Source organism: Diadema setosum, chromosome 17 (assembly GCF_964275005.1).
Source record: "Diadema setosum chromosome 17, eeDiaSeto1, whole genome shotgun sequence".
In the NCBI taxonomy this organism is placed as follows: Eukaryota; Metazoa; Echinodermata; class Echinoidea; order Diadematoida; family Diadematidae; genus Diadema; species Diadema setosum.
In genome coordinates, this window is record NC_092701.1 from 18,303,788 (window position 1) to 18,329,705 (window position 25,918).

Sequence of the window (25,918 nt, forward strand, 5' to 3'; positions counted from 1 at the left end):
CTTGTGTGTGTGCAGACCATTCGACCATCGAACGCGATTCTTTTATAAGATTGCTCCGCGTTTGCACTTATTGTTTAATATGTATTATTTTCATAGTTTCAACATTTGCCCAATTAATCCACATTTTACCTGAGGTAACATAAAAAATATAAGCATATCTTACCTATTACCATCCTTTTCAATAAGAATTCAGTTTCCGGGCCTCCATACCTCCATAATGTGTGAAACTATTTTATCTCTGTGCGGCATGATACAAGGATAATCACGTACTATGGTAATGTGAAGTATGTTAGTTTGATACATGAACCCCTGTTTCCTGTGTGCTTGTAACAACGGCTAAACTGATGTGTCATCAATACATCCTGGTTTCAAAATTCAACACGACGTATATGATTACACTATTGTTACACTGTTTATATGATAAGAAAGATACTCGAGTGTATATATTTCTCATGAGATCTGGGACCCGTTTCATAAAACTTGTCATGAGTTACAAGTTGTCATAGAGTGACAAGCTACTGAAATCCTTGCATCTGATTGGCTGAGAGCAAATTTGTCATATAGAAATATGGCGGTTGTCACTGATGACAAGTTTTAAGAAACGGGCCCCTTGTCGATTTTAGACCCAAATTAAGAGTCACCACCTGAGAAAGTTCATAATGACGCTAATAAGCAAGTCTGATTCATATTATACTCTGTAATATTCAGTAGCACTGTCTTTAATTAGAATTTTTAGTGCAGAAACACATAATTGATATTATGATACAGTATATTTCAGCTAATTACCCCGGCTCCTCCTACTTGCAGAGACTTAGCTGCACATATTCAGACATAATAACCATGATAATCACCATGATATACATTTTAAAGTTACTACATAGTTTTCCTTGATAAAAAAATTGTCTTATGTTTAGAGCAACTTACAATCGTTTTGTCAGCTATATAATGCTCCATGTAGCATGTGCTGTGGAGGAATATTATTATCATAATCGATGGAAACTTGAAACATTCGAATTAATGAAAATTAATTCATAGCGTTGTACTACACTCTCTATAAATGTGTCTAATTGAAAAATTCTTGAGCAAATTTTTTATATGACTCTGCTAGCAATATACAAAAGATAATTTCTTTTTACATTTTACCTGACTGATTCTTTTATGCTCACAGCAAAGGCAAGAAATGTTTTGTTCCTGTTTAATTATACACAAGGACGATAGTATTTTAGTGAAAATTAATACAATATAATGTTGTTCTCAAATTGAAAAAGGGATATCTTTAATTTGCTTGATTTTCCACCGGTTGTGTCGTTGTTCATTCGTTGCGTCCATATCACGCCAACTTCCTCTTTGGATTGGCACATCAAGTCATGATCGGATATCACAGAGCACATAATGTATCTAGATTTCTGTAATATCATAATATCATACAGTGGATTGTTATTCTTTCCTTTACCTAACAGAACACAGGAAGCAGTTCGTATTGACTTTGTCAGCAGACACGGTGTAAGAGAACCAATGAGCCATGTGTTAATCTTACACAACGTGACTGACTCCCTTCCTCTCTCAAAGTTTCAAAATACATTCCACTCATCCTGTGTAAACGTCGTGAAGCGGCACTGGATTATATACCTACTTCTACATGTACATTTTGATAGAATGCGTACAATCTATATTTTGTACGCATCACGCATATGGGCGTTTAATTGATTAGGTAGTTCGGGTGAACGTCACGAGATCGACATCCTTGACGATCAAGTCATACAGCCCACGAGTCATACAGCCCACGAGTCATACAGCCCACGAGTTCAACATTAAGCAAACAAGGCCTACGAGACTGACACGTTAAGCCCCGTTTTGTAATGACGAATTCTTGGGCTGTTTTTACCTTGTGTCGAACTCATGGGCTTGTGGTTGCCTAGCGTCGAACTCATTGGTTGCGTGTGACTCGTGGGTTGTATGACTCAGTACCTTTACTTCCTCGATGTCGAACTCGTGGACTGTATGTTACTCGTGGATGTCAGGCTCGTGGGATGATCCCGTTTGACGAATTTATTTTAATCAATTCGGAAGGAATCGGGAGGAATTAATTGGGAGAGAAAGAGGAATTATTGAAGCCAATTAAAGTCTCTTATGTTCCCTACCATCGGAGTCTTGTTAACTAGTCATTTCTTAAAAAAAAAAAAAAAATGTCCATGCTGCATATAAAAATATTCCATATAGGGCATTTTAATGAGATGAAAGCGTAACCCACAACCTCGTCCAGAAATCAACAACAACGACAACAGCAACAACAAGAAATGGATGAAACAGAGAGATCACCATGCTACTACTACTACTACTACTACTACTACTTTTACTGTGTACTATTACTACTACTACTACTTCTGCTACACTCTTCTACTACTATTACTACTACTGCTACTTCTACTATTACTATTTTATACTTCTAGGCCCTACTACTACACAAACTACTACATGTACTACAACTACTACTGCTACTACTGCTACTGCTACTTCTACTTCACTACTAACAACAATAATGCAGGGCGTGCTTTACAGGGTCTGAGCAGATCCTTCTAAGGCCCTGGGTCTGCGAATACACGGTGTATTACGTTTTGTCATGCCTAGCATTATTTTGTCCGGCTTCCTCAGTTCAAGATTTTGTGTTCATAAAGTGGACCAAGAAGACAAGGTAAACATGTGACACAATGTTTAATATAGAGAAGAAGAGGAAGATGACTGATACAAACAAATAATGGCAACAAGTTGCTGATAATATTCTTACGTTTTGTCATGCTTAGCATTTTGTCCGGCTTCCTCCGTTCAAGATTTTGTCTCACGAAGACAATCTAAAAGACAATGAAAACATATGACACAATGTTCAATGACTGATACAATGTACCAAAAAATAATGGCACTATGTTGTTGATATATTCTTTCTATTATTCCATGAAAGTCTATGAATAAAAGATGATACGTAGGGCATTACTTCTGAGTAAAGATGTAAAAAGATATGTAGGATTTATGTCAATGGAAAGTGTAAGACAGAGCCAGAGACAACGAATATCAAAGTTTTCATGATGCTTCGAATAGAATCAGTATGAAATTGAAATCCCTGCTTGATAAGCAAAATATTGATAGATCCACTAGCTTCTCTCTGCAGTCTCTGATCTGAAAGTTAATTCGGAGTTTCTAATCTGATATGATGGATGGGTTACCACTATTGTATACGCTGTTATTTTCGCGTACAGATATTTTTGCTAATGACGAGGTCATAGACATTTTCGCGTGATGTTGCTTTCGCGAATCGACGCCGCCGCTCTATAGCAAAGCGCATGGAGACATTTTCACGCGCTGTTGTATTCGCGATCCAACTGTGATCCACGAAATTGGCGAAATTAAACCCTCGCGAAAATAACAGCTTATACAGTATTGTGTGCATACCTTCGAATCATTGTCACACTTTTTTTTTATTGTTTTCAACTGAAATGAAGAATGTTTGGGATATTGCATGAGGAGGCAATTGATGAGGAAATTCTCGTGAAAAAAAAAATTTGAGTTGGGTCCTTGAATGTATCTACTAAAAGTTTAAAGGCATTATTTACCATTTGCAGATGAAACACGAACCCAGCTTTAATGCTTCAAAATAGTTCTTAAATGTGAGTTAGGGATAGAAATCAATGTGTAAATTTGAAACAGTATAATCAATGTTGAGAATTGTTAAATATACAAAATGTCAACAATAGTTGTAATCAAAATGTTACTAGACTAAACCGTCTACAATTATGGTTTATTGAGAAAAATACTGATAACGCCTTATATTTCATATTTTATTTCGAAATCTGTTTGTGGTAGGATGTTTTGTAATACAACTGACTTACACGTCTGCATCAAATGTGATTATCTGGAACATTTATTTTCTATTTAAAATCACTGCTCCCAATGGTAAACAGTACCTTTAAAGTTTTTGCTTTCACTGATTCATATACCTATTCCCTTCAAAAGAGCAAAATTAGTCCTAAAATTTATAGGCTTTCCCTCCTATGATTTTAATGTTTGTATTCTGCCCAATATTTTTGGTTGCAAAATTTCGTCCCAGAATTACTAGTTATGGACACTAGCTTACAAGCCCTGGATTTTTTTAATGTACCTCAGACTAAGTTCATTAACATTGTTGCCAGGTTCTAGATTGTTCCCAAATAAGAATGACCTAGGGAAAGCAGAGAAAAAAATTTCGCATTAAAATGGTTTCATGTAACGGTTTGCAGACAAACTTGCTTCCTCTATATCTATATCTATGCTAAGATTGTAATCGAGTCCGTTCGTCAAATTTGAAGAGAATCATACGTAAGCTCAACATTTACAAATTTGTTGAGAATTTGGTTTATTATAATTCAAAATGTAATTGTCGGGTTTTCAGGATGTCGATGCATGATGTTCCAGCAGTGTAACGATATAAAGAAGATAACGAAAAGTCCTCATTCATTTTTATTTTAACACAATTCTTCTTCTTCGTCATCTGGTTAAGTCTGCCTCCTTCAATAAGCTGTTAGATTCTTGCAGACTGTGTTATCTACATTTTAATACATTTGCGATGCGATGATTATAATGATAATAGTAATAGTAATAATGATAATATTGTTATAATTTTCATTATCATCATTATTATTATTATCAATTAGCACTTCACTTATACCCACCTCTTTCAGAAGGCAAAATTCAAAGGAATAAAATAAATGTACTAAAAAAAAGTTGTGCAATTGTCTGTATACATTCTTAATCTAGATCCCCTCCTGTGACATCACAAACTGGAACATCCTTTTATATCAAGCGATGATGAAAGAATGGATTTAGCTTAAACTTTAAACGTTCATAACAGGGCCGGCGGAGCATTTTCAAAAGTGTGTGTTGGGGGGGGGGGGGGAGCACTTCCGGGTTTTTCACACTTCAAGATCTCTATCTTTATCTTTTTTAGTGCCACTTAAATACTTCCGGGTTAAAAAAAAGTGGGGGGCCCAAAGTGATGACACCTTATGTATTCCTTTGTATGGTGCAACAAAGGGGGGGGGGGGGGTTCCGAGCCTCCCCCCCCCCCCGTTCCGCAGGCCATGCATAACTATAGTTTGAACAAATTGTCCGATATTCCTCAAACTTCGGTTAATAATTCTGACAAACCGACATTGCATGTTTCGCGTACCATCTCTCTGGTAACTCATAGCTCACTTCAAAATACTAGTAATGTTTATGTATTTTCAGCAAAAACAAAAAAGTAATATTTCCACTCGATGTTCAGGTTGGCTAGGACATGGAAAGAGTAAAATCAAACGAAAAATGGCGCAGGAGTTTCATCCAAACTGTAGATAAATTAAAATATATATTGTATTGTTATAATAATCAAGAGAGAGAAAAGGACTTCCAACAGTTGTAAACGTTGTGAATTTTGCATTTTAGGTCTCAAAAAGCATAGTTATTTATAGTTGCGGAGTTGAAATATAATTGAACTTATTGAAATAAATGAATTCAACTTTGTGATTATTTTTTTCTGGAATAATTATTGTTGGCAAATAATCAGTGATATAATAAAGTGTTTATTAGCGCACTGTAAAATTGTTACAACAAATTGTAAAAGAATATCAACGTGGATGTTTTGACATCCTGTCATTCAAGATGTCGTGCACTGGTTTCCTAGAGAAAAAAAAAATCAAACAAAATTAGGTTGAAGGGATGGTATAGTATTGGTGGAGATGAGGATTGAGCTTCTAACTTTTTGCGAGATACCAAGAAACTACTTATGAAATAATACACTGAGCATATCATTCTAAGAGGAATTCAAAGTTTATTTGATGAAAATCGGTTTTGGAATAGATGAGACATTCAAAAACAAAGTAAAACAAAGCCATCCTATGGAAAGATGGGTCCGGCCACCTTTTATAGGATTGCTCTCTTTTGGATATCCCAGTCATTTCAAAACCAATTTTCACCAAATAGATGTTGAATCCCTCTTGGAATTACATGTATGCTCTTTCATAAGTCTGCCTCCTCCAATAAGCTGAAGATTCTTGCAGACTGTGTTATTTACATTATAATAGTCTATTTACAGACATTTGCAAGCACATAACAAATATGAAGAACAAAGCCTAGCCATTGTGATCAACCGCTAGTCGATTTCGGAATGCTCCCACAGATGGCGCTGCAACAATTTCCGAGGACAAGGAATTCCAGCTCCTTCCTGTTTTCGGAAAGAACGAATTGCGATGCGATAATCATAATTCTTAATATCGATCCCCTCCTGTGACAACACAAACTGGAATATCCTTCTATCCAGCGATGATTAAAGAATGGATTTAGCTAAAACTTTAAACGTTCGTAGCTACTGTAAACTGAACGAATTGTCCGATATTTGTCGAACTTCGGTTAATAATTCTGACAAGCCGACATTGCATATTTCGCGTACCATCTCTCTGGTTACTCATTTCTCTAGCTCACTTCAAAATTATGTTTATGTATTTTTCCCGTCAGTAAATCTTCGAGGTAGATTTTAAAGTAATATTTCCACTCGATGTTCAGGTTGGCTAGGACATGGAAAGAGTAAAATCAAACGAAAAATGGCGCAGGAGTTTCATTCAAACTCAAGTCCGAAGCATGTTTACATCAGCCACAATCATATCTGTGATTAAAAAAGGAAATAAAAAAGAGATCACTAATGTTATGAGATGAAGAGAGGAAGAAATCGCTTTTACGAATCTTTAAAAAAATCTTTTAGTATTTGAGAAAGAGAAACACATGCACATACTGTACACACACACACACACACACACACACACACACACACACACCAGCAAATAATCTTGCATTCTTCATTCTTGGTATCTTATTCCTATTCCTCTTCCCTCTTCTTGTACATAAGCATCATGTTGGTCCACCTTGTTTTATTGTATTAATGTTATGTATCATCGGTTACCGATGGAGAGTCAAGTTGTTGTTGTTGTTTTTTTTGCTTATTATTGGCAACCATTCTCTATGGGAATTTAAAACTCATGTAATAATGTCACAGATGTAATAAACTATATTATGTGTAGTCAAAATTGTTGAAATTGTAGGATATTCAGCCCCGATATAATTATAGTGCCATTGTAATGTCTGATGAAATTGCCGAAAATGATGAATCGTAAAATGATCCATACACAGTATATAAATTAATCAAATCAAATCAAACCTGATATATAGGCCTACATTTTTTTTCTTATTTTTTTTTTGGGTTTACTTTTTAAACTACGGACCGAAAACATGATTTTGATATTGTTTATGTGTATTACATCGCCCACAGGCATTGCCCTCCCCTCTCCTCCACACCCCACCCTACACTGTTGAGTGAAAGTACGGTTCAGAGTTAAGATTACATTATTTGGCACGAGGAAGTTTGTTCTTTCTATTTACATTCTACCACAATCACATTATGTATTGTTATAATAACCAAGAGAGGGAAAAGGTCTTCCGACAGTTCTATAAACGTTGTAACTTTTGCATTTTAGGTCTCAAAAAGCATAGTTATTTATAGTTGTGGAGTTAAAAAATAATTGAACCTATTGATATATGAATTCGACCTTGTGATTTTTCTGGAATTATCAGCAACTAACCAGTGATAGTGTTAATTAGCGCACTGTAAAATTGTTATTACAACAAATTGAAAAAGAATATCAACGTGGATGCTTTGACATCGTGTCATTCAAGTTGTCGTGCACTGGTTTCCTACAGAAAAAAAAAATCAAACAAAATTAGGTTAAAGGAATGGTATAGTATTGGTGGAGATGAGGATTGAGCTTCTAACTTTTTGCGAGATACCAAGAAACCCCTTATGAAATAATACAGATCATAGCATTTCAAGATACATAATACAGAGCATAGCAGATAGCATAATACAGAGCATAGCAAGAGGAATTCAAAGCTGATTAGAGGAAAATCGGTTTTGGAATAGACGAGACATCCAAAAACAAAGTAAGACAAAGCCATCCTATGGAAAGTATGTGGGTCCACACCTTTTATTAGGATTGCTCTCTTTTGGATATCCCAGCCATTTCAAAACCAATTTTGGTCATATAAATGTTGAATCCCTCTTGGAATTACATGTATGCTCTTTCATATTTCATGAGGTTTTTCTTTATCTCACACACACACACACACCCACACACACACACACACATCTTAGAAACCTGAAGTTAGGTCCCAGCCAAAACTATACAATCCCTTTAATACACATATAGGCCTACAAAGTGTAACAAAATTACCCACAGACAACTCCTGCAAACCCAAGATAATGCTCACAGGCCTGTGAGATCATAGAAGAGTATACAGGCGGTCAAGGCAGGGAGGTGTCAAGGGCATAAGTGCACTGCACTTACGGGCATCAAGTGTAAGATATCACACATTGTCAAGGGTATACAGTGTAGTTACATTGGCGCGCATCAGCGGCAGACTATAAGTGTTACCGCAGAGGGGATAAAACGGCTGTGTTCTGGGGCTATGGTGAGAACTTCGGTCAAAATCGTCTTCGGTCAAGGACAAGAGGAGTGTAAGCTGCCCCAGGAAAAGCATCCTGTTGTTTTCCTCTCAGCTCCCTGCTCGATCGTCTGCTCGATGAGCATTCACTTTATTGGTTCCGCGTTCTGCTCGTCTGCTCTCAAGATGTGGCTCGATCGATGACAAGCATAGCTAGTAAGGACATCTAGTCTAGAGACATCACTGGAGAGGATTTGAAAATTGGTGCTCATCGCAGCATCGGGCAGTTGATCTGCAGCCTCTCTGCCCATGGTCTTGATCTCCTGAGGCTAAATAAAGTCACATGCGAGAACGGTATGCATAACTCTAGATATGTCATTGGTGTTGCCATTACGTGTTATGATCGTGTGTGCAGATGATGGTGAGTAGTTTGCAAGCACACACAAACCCCTGTGGGTCGTAAAAGGAGTGTGCGCCGAATCATCTCCTTCAGGGTCTATGCATTATTCATTTCACTATATCGACAAAAGTAGGGCTTCGAGTGTGACACGGCGTATGGGACATTAGTGACGGTGGTGCATGCAGTCTTTGTAGCGCAGACTCCTTCGATGACCGGCAAGTGTTTGGGCCTGCAAAGAAGATGAGATGGTGAGTGAGGTGATAGAAGAAATGGGAGAAGAATATTAAGATGCATATCAAAGCACGCGAAAACCCGGAAGCCTAAGTTGAGAGCACACTGCGCCGCGCCGAAGCAACAGACTAGCCTAATACAACAACACACAAAGTATGTATCGTTATGTATCACTTACGAAGGCTTGAATTAATATTCGTTTACTTTTTTTCAATACACATTGTCTTGTTTACATTATTTCTGCCACCGAAGAAAGTGAAATGTTTATTTGTATTATGCTCTTTGAAAGCGTAATGTGACAATAAACTTGAACCTATAAAGAGAACGACAGAAGTTATATACAGTATGTAGTAATACAAGGAAGTTGTCATGGGATGTCGCCCAGATGATTTTTTTTTAAGTGTCATTAGTTGCAATCACAAATAAGGAGATAGGACAGTCATGTCTTCACTCACAACACAAGGTGCAATGGCTTTTTAATCGGAAGAGAATTTATATTAAAGGATGTGACAATATACACATCAGTTGAGAGTGGTCTCGCGTTCACTAGTAACACTTCCCTCGCAGTTAATTGATATCTAATGTTGTAAAAAAAAATGCCTGAAAGGCAGACTATAATGATTGTCTTGAGTATTAAAGGGATCGTATAGTTTTGGTTGAGACCTAATTTCAGGTTTCTAACATTTTTTGGTGAGATAATGAGAAACCTCTTATGAAATATGAAAGAACATGTAATTCTTTGAGGAATTCAACGTTTATTTGATGAAAATTGGTTTTGAAATAGCTGAGATATCCAAAACAGAGCGATTTGATAAAGTGTGGGACCCACATTTTTATTACGGTCGCTTTGTTTTACTTTATTTTTGGATATTTCATTCATTCCAAACCTGATTTTCATCAAATAAACTTTGAATTCCTCTTAAAATGGTATGTTCTGTACTATGTCACAAGTGTTTTCTTGGTATCTCGCAAAATGTTAAGAGCCCAATTCTCATCTCCACCAAGTGTACCATCCCTTTAAACCATCTGGCCATGATCTTGTCTTGCAATGTGCAGAGGCCTTGTCAGCACTACAAATAATTTTATGGATATTTTGTGTGCTGAGGGTGTGTGTGTGGATGTGGGGGGTGTATGTGTTTGTGTTATGTTTGATTTACGAAACAGAACTGTATAACATCTTTATCTACTGCTGTACTGACGATCACTTGACCAATTGCAGCGTATATACTCAGGCTATAGCAGTGTTTGTGTTCAAAGGATCACCGGTCCGCGGTCATGATGACCTCCCACTTATCAGTGGGTGGGAAGTCCCATCACCTCCATGGGTCAAGGTTAAGCGTCCAGTCATCCCTAGGTTGATGACAGTGTGTTCAACTTCAACTTAACTTCTACTTCAACTTTTATTTCCATTTCCATTGAATAAACAGGGAAAATTATATACAATGCATTAACAGAATATATTTGTAACAATTTCAAAGAAAACGTATTGTATGACAGTGATCACGAGTAACAACATAAATTCCTTTTCTAAGGTGTATACATATACATATACATAATACAAGGATTAGAATGGAAATGGAGGGTCTCACTAAAAAGCAAAGCTTGTAGGGTATGGGACCCTCGGAAAATACATACACATAATCAAAGAAACCAATGTCAACTGACATGAAATTTACTTAGGAAGGGAAAAAAGAAAGAAAAAAGAAAATGAAGAAAAAAGGGGAAAAAGAGACTATGGTGCAACACGTGCCATCGTGGACACAAGCACACTGGACTTCATGATGTAAGTGCAATGATAAAATGCTCCCTGGATTGATATTGCGCAGGATAGTGTACATATACCGGTATGAATGCAGAAGAACGGATATTAAAAAAAAGAGAAAGTTTTCCGGCAAGCGCGCCAGAACACTTGTTTGTTTGTTTGTTTGTTTGTTTGTTTGTTTGTTTGTTTGTTTGTTTTTTGGGGGGAGGCAAAATCGCGATGGGGCACATTATGTGAATGGGCGAAATCCTCGGCGAGGGAGCGAAGCGACCGAGCGGGGGTACCACGGTAGGGGCTTTTTGTAATTTAGAGTACAGAAGTTGCGTTTATAGAGCATTTAAAAGCAGATTTCTAGGAAATTAAACATAGTGGAAAAAACAGTGCGAAGGACTATGATTATAACATACGGGGGTACAATCTGAGACGGTGTAAAATCCTCGGCGAGGGAGCGAAACGACCGAACAGGGGGAGGGGGGATACCCCCCTCCCACAGTAGGGACTTTTTGTAAAAACCGAGTACACATGTCGCGTTAGAGCATTTAAAAGCAAATTTCTAGGAAATTAAACATAGTGAAAGAAATTAGTGCGAAGGACTATGATCATAACATACGGGGGGGGGGGGTGGGTACATTTATATGTGACGGTGTGACATCCTCGGCGAGGGAGCGAAGCGACCGAGCAGGGGGAGGGTGTGGGGGAATTGAAATCGATGATCAGTTGAACCGCGAAGAGCAAATAAAAACTGTGACCCTGAAATGCAACCAGAGATTGTACTTTCAGCGAAAAAAAAAAAACACTTCTGATCAGTCTGAGTTTGAAAATCCCTTGGCTTTTTTTACATATCAGTCCTATGGGCCCGAATTCACGAAGGTGATACAAATTAATGAAACCATGGTTTAAACCATGGACAAAAACCATGGAGAGCCAAGTGCCGCACGGAATATTTCGTTACGAAATTGGTCATTTCGTCGACAAAATGACCGTTTCGTTAACGAAATTATCATTTTGTGGACGAAATGTTCATTTAGTTACAAAATGTCATTTCGTTACAAAATAATCATTTCATTGACGAAATGACTGATTTCGTAACGAAATATTCCATGTGACACTTGGCGCTCCATGGTTTTTGTCCATGATTTAAAACATGGTTTCATTTGTACCACCTTCGTGAATTCGGGCCCTAGAGTATAAGTACCCATGACAGTGTTGTGTGGTTAAACAATGCAAGGCAAAAGGACTTGGTAATAGTGCACATGTGTAAAGCAGGCAGGAAAAAAATAACCAAAACCAGAGTTGATTTATACAAAGTTTGTAGGGACATGGTTGTGAATAAAGCCTAATCCATTGTAGCCGATTATACTTACCCACTCAATGACCAATACAACATGTTGAGGAGTGAAAGGATATTGAAATCAATCAGAGCAAGAACATCCCGCTACCTGAACTATTTTGTGATTTATTCCATCTGGTTATCAAATGATTTGTCAAATATCTTATATGAATAGTGTTATGGTATCCTCGAGAATCGGAAAAAAATCACCCCTAGCAGTTCGGAGTTATAGTTTTAGTTATAATGTTATTACAAGTTGCATCCACAGTTTATACAACTTAAAAATACATTTTGTCGATGGATCACTGATGATGACGTAAGGTGTTGAATGATATTTTCTGTGTTTTATAATGTTTTTGAAATGCTCTATTGAATGGTTGTTTATAATCAATATCAAACATGTAATGTATCGTAATACATATTTTCTCTTTTCTTAGAAAAGTATATATAGGCAAAATATATTGTGATAATGATTGGATTTATTGAATTGATTGATTTGATAGGAAGGCTTTGAAGGTTGTATAGATGAGGTTGAAAGTTACGATTATTGTAGTTAATGATATCTATTGATTTTATGATTAAATGTTCAGAAGTTAGATTGAATCTCATGACAGGAAGAATATTTATCAATATTATTATTTCATTACATTCGGTGATTACACAATGATTTGTATAATATAATTTTGCATAGTGTACCCTCGAGACGCGGAATTACACCACCCACATCAGTTCTGCGGTATTAGCTGCATTCACAGTTTACATTAATTGTATCAAAATATATCATTATGTTGATCTTTGAATACTGATGTCGATATAAGATACGTTAATTGACATTGTCTTCCATGTTTTATATTATTGACCAAATTATGTCCCTTTTATTCCTTCTGTGTCATTAAAATGTTACTTATGCTATTGTTTTGTGTGTGTGTGTGTGTTTTTTTTTTTGTAAACAGTATGTCTCATGTTACACATAACCTGCCTAAATGATATTGCGCAGGATAGTGTACATATATACCGGTATGAATGCAGAAGAACGGATATTAAAAAAAAGAGAAAGTTTTCCGGCAAGCGCGCCAGAACACTTGTTTGTTTGTTTGTTTGTTTGTTTTTTGGGGGGAGGCAAAATCGCGATGGGGCACATTATGTGAATGGGCGAAATCCTCGGCGAGGGAGCGAAGCGACCGAGCGGGGGTACCACGGTAGGGGCTTTTTGTAATTTAGAGTACAGAAGTTGCGTTTATAGAGAGCATTTAAAAGCAGATTTCTAGGAAATTAAACATAGTGGAAAAAACAGTGCGAAGGACTATGATTATAACATACGGGGGTACAATCTGAGACGGTGTAAAATCCTCGGTGAGGGAGCGAAACGACCGAACAGGGGGAGGGGGGATACCCCCCTCCCACAGTAGGGACTTTTTGTAAAAACCGAGTACACATGTCGCGTTAGAGCATTTAAAAGCACATTTCTAGGAAATTGAACATAGTGAAAGAAATTAGTGCGAAGGACTATGATCATAACATACGGGGGGGGGGGGGTGGGTACATTTATATGTGACGGTGTGACATCCTCGGCGAGGGAGCGAAGCGACCGAGCAGGGGGAGGGTGTGGGGGCATTGAAATCGATGATCAGTTGAACCGCGAAGAGCAAATAAAAACTGTGACCCTGAAATGCAACCAGAGATTGTACTTTCAGCGAAAAAAAAAAAAAAAAACTTTTGATCAGTCTGAGTTTGAAAATCCCTTGGCTTTTTTTACATATCAGTCCTATGGGCCCGAATTCACGAAGGTGATACAAATTAATGAAACCATGGTTTAAACCATGGACAAAAACCATGGAGAGCCAAGTGCCGCACGGAATATTTCGTTACGAAATTGGTCATTTCGTCGACAAAATGACCGTTTCGTTAACGAAATTATCATTTCGTGGACGAAATGTTCATTTAGTTACAAAATGTCATTTCGTTACAAAATAATCATTTCATTGACGAAATGACTGATTTCGTAACGAAATAATCCATGTGACACTTGGCGCTCCATGGTTTTTGTCCATGATTTAAAACATGGTTTCATTTGTACCACCTTCGTGAATTCGGGCCCTAGAGTATAAGTACCCATGACAGTGTTGTGTGGTTAAACAATGCAAGGCAAAAGGACTTGGTAATAGTGCACATGTGTAAAGCAGGCAGGAAAAAAAATAACCAAAACCAGAGTTGATTTATACAAAGTTTGTAGGGACATGGTTGTGAATAAAGCCTAATCCATTGTAGCCGATTATACTTACCCACTCAATGACCAATACAACATGTTGAGGAGTGAAAGGATATTGAAATCAATCAGAGCAAGAACATCCCGCTACCTGAACTATTTTGTGATTTATTCCATCTGGTTATCAAATGATTTGTCAAATATCTTATATGAATTGTGTTATGGTATCCTCGAGAATCGGAAAAAAAATCACCCCTAGCAGTTCGGAGTTATAGTTTTAGTTATAATGTTATTACAAGTTGCATCCACAGTTTATACAACTTAAAAATACATTTTGTCGATGGATTACTGATGATGACGTAAGGTGTTGAATGATATTTTCTGTGCTTTATAATGTTTTTGAAATGCTCTATTGAATGGTTGTTTATAATCAATATCAAACATGTAATGTATCGTAATACATATTTTCTCTTTTCTTAGAAAGTATATATAGGCAAAATATATTGTGATAATGATTGGATTTATTGAATTGATTGATTTGATAGGAAGGCTTTGAAGGTTGTATAGATGAGGTTGAAAGTTAGGATTATTGTAGTTAATGATATCTTTTGATTTTATGATTAAATGTTCAGAAGTTAGATTGAATCTCATGACAGTAAGAATATTTATCAATATTATTATTTCATTACATTCGGTGATTACACAATGATTTGTATAATATAATATTGCATAGTGTACCCTCGAGACGCGGAATTACACCACCCACATCAGTTCTGCGGTATTAGCTGCATTCACAGTTTACATTAATTGTATCAAAATATATCATTATGTTGATCTTTGAATACTGATGTCGATATAAGATACGTTAATTGACATTGTCTTCCATGTTTTATATTAATGACCAAATTATGTCCCTTTTATTCCTTCTGTGTCATTAAAATGTTACTTATGCTATTGTTTTGTGTGTGTGTGTTTTTTTTTGTAAACAGTATGTCTCATGTTACACATAACCTGCCTAAATGTAAAAAAAACAAACAAACAAACAAACAAACAAACAAACTCAAAGTTAGATATTTTCTTCGATTCTTGTCCGATTTCATCATTCTGCTTTTGGTTGTTGTGTTACTGTTCTGCGAAACCTTAGAAGAAGGAAATATCTCACTGGTCATTTGAGTTTTCTTCCATGCTTTTCATGTGAACAGGAACTAGGTGCTACTTTTACGCGGCGGATGGGAAAAGCAAAGGATGATCACATGGAAGACAACCAAGGATGACATTGTGGTATCCGGTAGACAGAAAACCATGGGTTGCTTGACCAACATGAGAACTTCAGTCAAGGCCAAGTGGAGATGGGTGGTGGTCATTGCTTCGTCCATGCTCTGTGCCGTCTCATACGGCTTCCTGTATTCCTTTGGTCTCCTCATGGTCGCTCTCATGGACGAATTCGGCAGCGGAGTCAGTAAAACGGGTAAAGCACGTTATATCATGTACATCATAATGCCCGCCTTTGGTCGGCAAGATCGTGATGTGCCAGTTTTTATCGACTAAAATTACAGACGTTAAGGGGAGGCGCAATGAAGTAAAAATGCTTGAGTTGTAGCCCTTGTAGCCTCTAACTTCCCATTAACATGGCAGTCAGATAATTATTTACTCCGCCATTTCTCATTAGCATAATAAAATCTTATGTACTCGACACTGATAAGAACAAGGGAAGAAGTCCGAGAATAATGGTTCTTTGTTGCGGAGGGTTGCAGTTTACAAAATTGTTTGTTTGTTTTATTTCCGTCATAAACATAACATACAGATATAATAGACATCATAAGGTACAAGGAAAATGATACATCGTGCATAAAATGAAACATACAAACATAGCAAAGGAATAGTATGACACATCATCGATATACGAAAAAGAATAGAATGTAGGATTACATAAGGATAACGGCTGGATAGCCCATTATCAGCTGCACTTTTCTGGTGCCGCTGGTCTTCCATTGGGACCAGTTATAAAGAGGTAAGAAAGAAAAAAGAGTAGAAGGTTACATATATGAATACGAAATTATAATAGTATCATGAAATATACTTTTATATTGCAATATCGTACAAGATCTCAAGGCAATATAAACTTTCTTGAGGTGTGTAAATACATTTCTTCTGTATCCAAGAAAATAGGTGGATTTACATTATTGAGATTAAACAAATTCAAAAAGGGACCATTTAAAATCATTCAGTGACGTGCAGTAACGGACAGCATGCGGAAGGCTATTACATACATGTAGTTTGGCTCCTCTGTAGAAAAATGCACGTTTGCCCATTGTTTGCAAAAGTTTGTCCGATGTTTTGGAAGGCTGAGGCTTCTGTGCCGAAATTGGTAGGGTTGGGGGGAATAGAATCCTGAGATATTCATTATTCATATGCTAGCTGGTCGCTACAACTAGGGTTCATCGTCAATCATTGAATTCATCACTGTGTAATGTATTACATCATCTTATTTGTATAAACCTTGTTTAGCTGCTTGCAGCCACCAGCTGTCCGAAGCACCTGAATTCCTTCTTCCGATTCCGCTGTTCAGCGTGTGGGCTTTTCTTTTTTCCTTTCTTTCCATTATTCTGTTGTGCTTTATTCCTTTCAGTGGTATACCCTTCCGTCAAGTCATGTCATGTTGTTGTGTTTCTCCTTTCATGTTCTGTCCTGTCTTGTTCCGTCGTGTCTTTGTAAACAAACAGTTTCACAAGAATCCTTTGAGTGGTTCACAGTATACATGCATGCTTTTTAGTGGATTTCTAATTTTTTTGTGTGTGTCTAAAGACAACTTTGTATTTTACCGGTATGCATGTATAATTTCAATTTTCTTAACCATTATCTATCGTGTTGCGTTGAATACATGCACATGTTATAATTCCTGATTTATTCTGTGTTATGTTTTGCTGGAAAAAAATGAAAAATAAATTAAATGAATGAAAATGAATGAATGAAAATGCATTTTAGTGTAGGTAAGTAAGTGTCAAATTATTCAAAATCTTGAAAATCATCATTTCGACATGAAATTTTTGACGGGATTTTAGCGTTTCCCACTGTAATATGCTATGCATTGACACAACGGAAGAGTGTGATTTAGGATTAATTTTCAGAATAATTCTTCCTGATCTATATTGCCGTTTTTGCAGTTGATTTATATGTTTTTCACACGAGGACTCCCAAATCACATCTGCATAATCTAAATGACGAAGAATAACATTGCGGTATATCAATTTCAAAGAATTCCTGTAAGTTGTTTGTACTATTTGCGGATCTTTGTGAGAAAAAACATATGACGGTGTCATCTGCATATAAATGCACTTTACATGAATTAGTTACGGAAGGTAAGTCGTTGATAAAGATAATAAACAGCAAGGGACCCAAATCAATGTCGATTCCTGTGGCACACCGAGCTCAATATCCAGTTCTTCAGACTGTCAGAGGTACTATACTAGCTACAATTTTTCGGTCAGATAAATAATTTTCAAACCATTTGAGGGAGGGACCGTTAATACCTATTGTAGAAAGTTTATGCAGCAGGCATTGAGGGTCGACCATATCAAAAGCTTTTTGCAAATCTACAAAGACTGCACCTGTGTGTAATCCGTCATCCAAAGACTTCAACCATTTATCGGTAATTTTAATCAGTGTCGTGGAGGTTGCATGTTTTGGCTGAAATCCGGATTGTTCTGTTCTCAGTATATCATTTCTATTTAAATGCTGAGCTAGTTGTTTTTGTATAATCTTTTCAAGGATTTTTGATAAGCACGATGAAATAGAAATTGGTCTGTAATTATCTGGAATCAATTTATTACCTTTTCTTATGCAATGGAATGATTTTTGCTATCTTCCATTTGTTTGGAACTTTCCCTTGGGTTATAGATTTATTAATCAACACTGATCAAAAAGGTTATTGGTCGAACAATTACATCCTTTGACGTTTTTAGGAACCTTATTGATATTCCATCTGATCCGACTGACTTCTTATTTTTCAATAGCTGTATTTCCTTTAAAATTTCACTATAACTTACAGTAGAAAACGTTCTGGATATTTCACACACAGTGTCATGGTTCACATGTCTATACTACAGTTTCACTCAAAATCAAACTGGTTGCAACATTTGCAAAATGGTGATTGAATTCGTTTGCCATGCTTTGACACTGACTGGGTGGAGGCTGAGAGGAAGAACGTTTCTTGGGTAGTACTGATGACAATATTTTCCATGAATTATTATGACTCTGATTTTTAGTTAATTGTTCAATGAAATATTTGTGTTTAGACTTAATAATTAAAGATGTGACTTTTTTTTTTTTGATATACGATATTCTTTCCAAATACTCTCATCTTTAGTTTTTATACCTTTCCTTTTTAATGAATCTCTTACCTTCGTTAGTTTAGAATTTGTTTCATTTAACCACGGTGCTTGAGTTTTCCGAACTCTCTTAGTTTTTACGGCCAATAATAATTTAATGATTTTCAGTATCTTTATCAACACAGTTCTCCTCTTCAACTTCCAACCAGTTCTGTTTTGAGAGATCAGCCTTGAATGTATCTACATCTACATCTTTGGTTTTTCTGTATGTAACATATTTCACAAATAAATGAACCTGATGAGCTTTCCAGATTAGGTAACCCATTGAGTGATCATTTACTCCACTGTGTATGGCACCATGCAATTTGATCATCTCAGTGTTATCTGTTAACATTACGGTCTGTTAAAGAAGCTGATTTATTTGCGATTCTGGTACACTCACTGTAATATTGATGAAATACAAAGAATAAATGATATTAATCTGTTTGTACCGTTTAACAACATATTCATCTACCTCCTTACTAGCGTCGACATTCATATCTCCCATAACAATAAGATGACAATAGATGTTTTCACTGAATTCTAAAAATTTTTCACATTGATCTATGAGATCGCATTTAGAGTTCGGGGGTCGATACCAATTAGTGAGTAATATAGGTTTGGATTTTTTGATGCGTAAAAGAATAGGAATGGCTTCCAAACCAGAGATAGGAGAGTTATTCAAAATATCGAATTCTAAACTGTTATGTACATAAAATGATACACCGCCACCAGACCTGTTGCGATCTTTAAGAACAAAGATATAATGAGGAATCTCAATTTCACTATAATAAATTGAATTATCGAGTCTTGTCTCATTAATAGTGAGAACGATTGTATGTCGTTATAACTTAAGATTGTTCGTATCTCATCGATGTGTTTCGTCAGGCTAACAATATTCAATTGAACAAATTTAAAATCTTTTCCCGAGAGCTTGTTATACACCGTAGTTTCAACTGAATTGGGTAGGGATTGAGCATAAGTTTGTCCTTCTGAATTAACATTAATTACACATTTTGTTCACTACGATTAACAGTCATCATTGTTGCACGGATTTGAACAAAATTAAATCGAGAAAAAAAAATTGCACAGGATTTCTCACCATTATATAGCAGTTGGACGAGGGATGTTGATAGAGAAAACGTTTGCCGTCGTGTGTTTGTCAAGTAACTTTTTATGGATTTGCGCTGTTGATCCACATCAGGTAAAGAGTCTTTGAGGCAGGGTGCCGGGAATTGTTCAATGACTTTATAGTTTGCATCAGGAAGCGCTTGCATACATAGCGATACATTGCATGGAGTCTCCAGTTAGATATTCCCAAACAGCTATCACAATGGTGTCATTCTAATTTTACATTTGCCCGTTTCTTGCTTGTTCCTTATTGATGAAATGAATGTCGTTTACCTTTTTTTTCATTGTAAACGCCGTCGCAATAATGTTTGCATGTAAAATATTATGCTTGAGGTGGTGGTGTTTAATGTACCGGCAAATAACTGTTGAAGGGACTGTACAGTGCCGGTTGAGGTGAGGGTTGTAACGTTTTGCGAGATATTCAGAAACCATTCTATGAAATGTAAAGAGCTTACAATCTAAAGGGACTCAAAAATTTATTTGATGAAAATCGGTTTTGAGATGACTGAGATATTAAAAACAAGGTATAACAAAGAGATCCTAGTTAAAGTTGTGGCCTGTCAATTCTATTAGGATTTTTTTTTTTTTTTTTTTTTTTACATCTCAGCCATTTCAAGACCAATTTTCATCAAATAAAGGCTAAATCCTTCTTGAAATTACATGCTCTTTCATATTTCCTAAGAGGTTTCTCATTAACAGAAAGAAAAATAGTATTCAGAGGGGTGAATGTTCAGGTGTTAGTTTCTTCAATTTGTCTCCCTCTACAATTTAAATTTGTTAAGGTCGCAACTGCTGAACTGTAAATTAGCATCTCATTTTCACACCAAAAACTATACGATCCCTTTAATTGTGATACGATGACCGGGTTCAATTCTTTTAATGCTTTATATAGGTTGAACTTCATGCTTAGTGGTCAGCAATTGTCAGTTGTACCTTGTGATACCTTTTCAGGCTATGTTGGAACATCTTCATATGGGATATCGTTTATGGCGTGTCTGTTCACCTCACCGCTGACCTCAAAACTGGGATGCCGCCCTGCCGCATGTCTAGGCGTCACCTTCTGTGTTGTCGCCTCGATTACGACTTCGTTCGCCTCCAGTGTCTCCGTAATGTTCTTTTCCTACAGCTGTCTCTACGGAGTAGGATGCAGTTTCATTATTTCCTGTGCGTTCGACTGTCCAGTGGGCTACTTCCCCAATAAACATCGATCATTAGCAGTTGCGATGATATCAGCTGGATTTAATATTGGTAAAGTAATAAACGAAGCAAAAATATTATATTTTGTATAATGGTCGTACGTTCTTTAGTTACTGTATATATACATACAGTAAAATTCATACATTCCGGTAAATACAATGTATGATATTTGCATTCTACGTTTTGCATGTAATAACAATCGTCAGTTCTCGAAATTTGCATTATACGCACTACTCTCGCTTTACTAGAATTGACAAATGTTCACCAAGCTTCACTATTGATAGCTTCCCATAGTTTGAGCGATGGTTCTTAACCACAGGAGCGGGCGAGGTATCACCTTGTGGTGAAAACAAAAGGCTCTCAAAGAATAGGACTATAGGCCTATGCAAAATCAAATTCACTCTCCTACATAAGTCATTACCACTGCAGTAAACCTTCATCGTTTGATTTTGTGTTATCTTCTTCTTTTAAAAACAAATGTGAATTGTTTTTCATTATTAAAGGAACATAAATCTTTTCACAAAAAAAATAATAATAATAATTTCTGAAGAAGCCGTGAATTTTCTTTGAATTCTTTGTTAGGTGTCCTGGTCTTAAACCCAGTCGTCTACGCCCTCATCATCCGGTTCGGTTGGCGTGGAATGATGAGGATCATGTCGGGAATTATTGCCCTGGCCGGATGTGTCTGTATCCCCACATTCGCTCCTCCACCAAGGATACCATGCCAGCATTCGCCTTCTGCAGATGGATGTAAAGACGGTCCTGTCGATGTCAATGGCATTGAATTTCAGCAAAATCAGTTGGGCGTTAGCGCCTGTGAGAACGCAGAACTACAGAAAATTGAAAAGAAAGCGGGGTCATTTCCCGTCAGTGACCAAAGTGTCTCTATCGACAAACTGAAAAGTTGTAAATCGAGGACGTTTCTCGAAGATGCCACTTCGGTACAGAACTCGACCCAGAAATTGCATCAAACGTGCAGCTCCAGAGAGAGTCACGAATTGAGACTCCACTGCAACGGTTCTGTCCGCACACATGTTAATAAACCGAGCTATTTTCATCGTACCACAGAAGGACTTCACGAATCTAGAGAAGCACCTTTGTCAGCCGACTCTTTGAAGGGTAAGGCTGACGGACAGACTGGGAAACCCCGCACGTGGCTCTATGGACTCGAGATCCTGAGAATGCCTGAACTGTATCTGATCCAGCTGGTCTACCTAACGGCAGCTGTAGCTCTCTCATTTGCCTACTTCAGCACGGTAACAAATTTTGATATTATTATAATTCTTATCGATTTAGGTAGTTTCCTCATTCATTTCGACATGAATGTTTTCCTTCAACAGACAGGAGCTTAATCATGGTTCACGACTCTTAACTACTTATATTGATCCGTTGAGTCAAAGCAAGCTACAATGTGCTACTGTCTCTTTCAGAGCCCCGTATTATTTTTATTGACAATATGGCAATATTTTTGATAAACTTAATCTCGTCAACGTATAACATTCAAGACGAATTCTACGAAGTGCTATATAGCTGTAGTCTACTTTCATGAATAGAATTGAAGTCAATAAAACAGCAAGAGCGCATAAAGCTATTAAAGTTGTTCATATTCAGTAAAGGCTATTCCCATGTTTCCAAACAACAACCACTTGCCGTAAACCAAGAAAGAAGCAGTGTTACCATCTCCGCACAATTAGGTTGCATCAACGATACTCTTCTGTATAGGACACATGTCGCCGCTGGCATGGTTGGGGAATCAATACATGTAACGCTTTAAGATGAGCAAAATAAACAATGCAAATGACACAATCAATCGTTTGGTCAGTTGGAATAAGGCACATATTATGTCAAACGTTTATGTGCAAACTTAGAAGACATACGGTATTCGACCATGGCCCCGCCCTCTCATCTAATTATTTGCATGAATGATTGTCGCAAAGGCATGTTTTCCATGGACACATGTTGTGAAATTCAGTGTGTTTATAACTTCTTCTATTTTTTTTTTTTTTTTTTGGTTTTGTGGTGGTCTCATTTTGATGAAACTGTCCATCTCGTATTCATTGTAACTCTGTCATTACAGTCAACTTGAACACGATGCAGAGTTTTCCTTTGATTTCCCTGGCTTCCTAACTCTCGACATTACAGGTCAACATGACGATTTCCTCGGGATTCTCGAAGATGACAGCAACTATGGTCATGGTGACGATGGGCTCGACGGAGGTCGTCGGAAAGATCGTACTGGGCGTGATCACCGATCGTCTGCCGGTCCCAAAGATCTTCATTCTCATGGCGGCAAATTGCGTCGGCGCCCTATTCATGTTCGTGATGGCCCAGATCACTCCATCGAAGCCGTACATGTTCATCCAGGCTACAGGTGCAGACTCACAACAGACCATTACTGTCGCGGAATTAGCGATTGTTGCTGTAGTGACTCTTATTTCGGATTGTATCTTTGTCAGGACTTTATGTTAAATGCGTCTTGATACAAGATTCACAGCCTACTACCTGCTACGTTTTTTGAAGATACGTAATTAAGGAGACTCACGCAATCACAACGAAATTCAGCCAGTTTTTATTCAAGATAAGAGCTTGACACTTGAGCTCAAATTGATATAGCAATCAGTTCAGTTAGTGACTCTATCTCCTTGTAGCAACAATGCAATGTGGTTCTATCTGGGTAATGCAAGGACGAATAACTGTATAATTATATTTTGTCATAGAGTAAAGCAACAACACTTGATGGCATAACAGATGATGTTTCAGTCAGTCAGTCAGAACACGCTGTCACGAGCTTTGCTTTTGCAGTTCCTTCGTATTTCACATGTTATAGAGAAGTGTCCTTTATGGTCATATGCTGACACACTTTCTTGTCATGACCAACTTTATATCACATTTAGAATTTTGCTAATTGCTTCTTTGTATTTTTGTCTCTGTTTTTGTTCAGTATATGTACAGATGTGAAGTGAAACATGAAAATAAACAGCTGGAATTGTTCACCATGTGTCTCGAGTGTAAGACCAGTGCAGTTTAATTCAGTCTGCATGAGCATACACACCCACACAATACACAACACACAAACACACAGACTAACATACCATAGAGCTAGGCCATGCTGTCTTCCTGTCGCCCCCTTTTCTCTTCTTACTTCATCCCTCTATATACCTTCTTATTCAATCATCTATTTATCTATCTATCTATCTTTCACAATCATTCTCTCTTTTTATCGACCCAACAGTGCAGGGGGTATTCGTACTGGCTTCTCTTGATTCCCTACCACATTCTCTTGGTGAGCAGATCTTCAGGAATGAATACCGGCTTCAGATCTGGGCAGTGATGGAGGTAGCATTCGGCTTGGGTGGAATACTCGGGGCAGTATTTGGTAAGCAGCGACTAGAAGTTATGATTCTTATTAACATTTTCTGTACCAGGGGCTTGATAACACTTTGGGGGTTTTCAGTGCTAGCTGGTGCTTAGAACGTGGCGAAAAGGCACTTTTTAAAATTCGTGAAGGTGCCTTTCCAGGACAGAACGCCAGAAATCAAGAAGGCAACTTTGTTTAGTTTTGCCTGTAGGTGCTTCACAGTGGAAGAAGGCGACAATAGGGCCTTGACGAATTATTAAGATTAAGTTAGGATAAGTTTCAACAAATCGCCTTCTCAACGCATGTTCAGCCGCCTATCTGCCTATATTATTGTTAAGAGAATTGACAGTGTAATATTCAGAATAATAACTTGCATGTCAAATGATATTAGCTGATTAGTATGGAAGTTTAATGCTATATGCACAGCGTTTATTCAGGCTGGATAAGGGAAGATAATTGTATAAGGCCTATTCGAACCTCATTATGGCTGACAGTCATGTGTTCACCTGAATAACTTTTATGATTTTTGCCGATCAAATTGCGATTGAAGTGTTAAGTTCTACTCCAGTTGTTTCATGGTAACATTGGTGAATTCCTGTTCTTACCTTTGTCCATTTGCTAAATATTTCAGGTGAGAGTGTTGATAAGACAGGCTCCTACCAGATGGCGTATTATGGGAATGTTGGAATCTTTCTTGCCTCCACGACCCTCCTTGGTCTTGCCATTGTGTACCAGAGACTCTTTGCCAGGGATCGATTAATCTTGTTCCAAAGAGTTGGTCGCCGATATTCCGCGATTGATCAAAAGACTATTGAGAAATCTTTCAAGCCAGATCGTTACGATGGTCTTCCAGTTAATGTGCCTGGACGGAAAAGTGGCAGCGAGATTAGTGAATGGAAATGTCTCATAACAGAGAGAATCACCAGCGTGTAGAATATGAAACTTCAAAGCGAGTTTTCGATTCGCGACGCTAATCCTATTCAAAGACGAACCTAATTCATTTACGGTATACTGTTCTGCGCATTCGCGAAACAGCTGTTCCCAGTCGATCTCACAGACACAGAACGGTTCTGGGTCATTTTTATCGTCCGCCTCATAGCATTAGCGCCGTGTATCCAACTCGTATGTCTTTAAAGTTGGTACTACAAAGTAGGTACCTTCTTTGTACTGTCGCCACAAGTACATATACCTCATTTAAGTGGTCATATACGGTAGGTGCAGATACATTGTTAATTAAAGTATTAATGACAGATGCACTGTAAACTGTATATCATTTATAAGGGCATACGAAGCGAAAGGAAAACATCACGCCCACACGCACAAAAAAAAAGATGATGAAAATATGTCATGAATACAGAAATTCGAAATTTCAATGGATTGATTTGATTTGTTTAAATTACAATAATTCATTCTTAACACGTTGTGTCATACAGTCGAGTT

General features: G+C 37.3%; 1 protein-coding gene across 1 annotated transcript; it reads left to right on the forward strand.

The window, feature by feature from the left end:
* Positions 1-15,727: 15,727 nt before the first annotated feature.
* Positions 15,728-25,588, forward strand: LOC140240939 (uncharacterized). Its single transcript, XM_072320711.1, has 6 exons — positions 15,728-15,893; positions 20,875-21,171; positions 21,703-22,376; positions 23,263-23,491; positions 24,353-24,496; positions 25,110-25,588. Exons 1-6 carry the CDS (start codon positions 15,728-15,730, stop codon positions 25,409-25,411), a joined length of 1,812 nt encoding a protein of 603 aa, XP_072176812.1. The 3' UTR covers positions 25,412-25,588.
* The last annotated feature ends 330 nt before the right edge of the window (positions 25,589-25,918 follow it).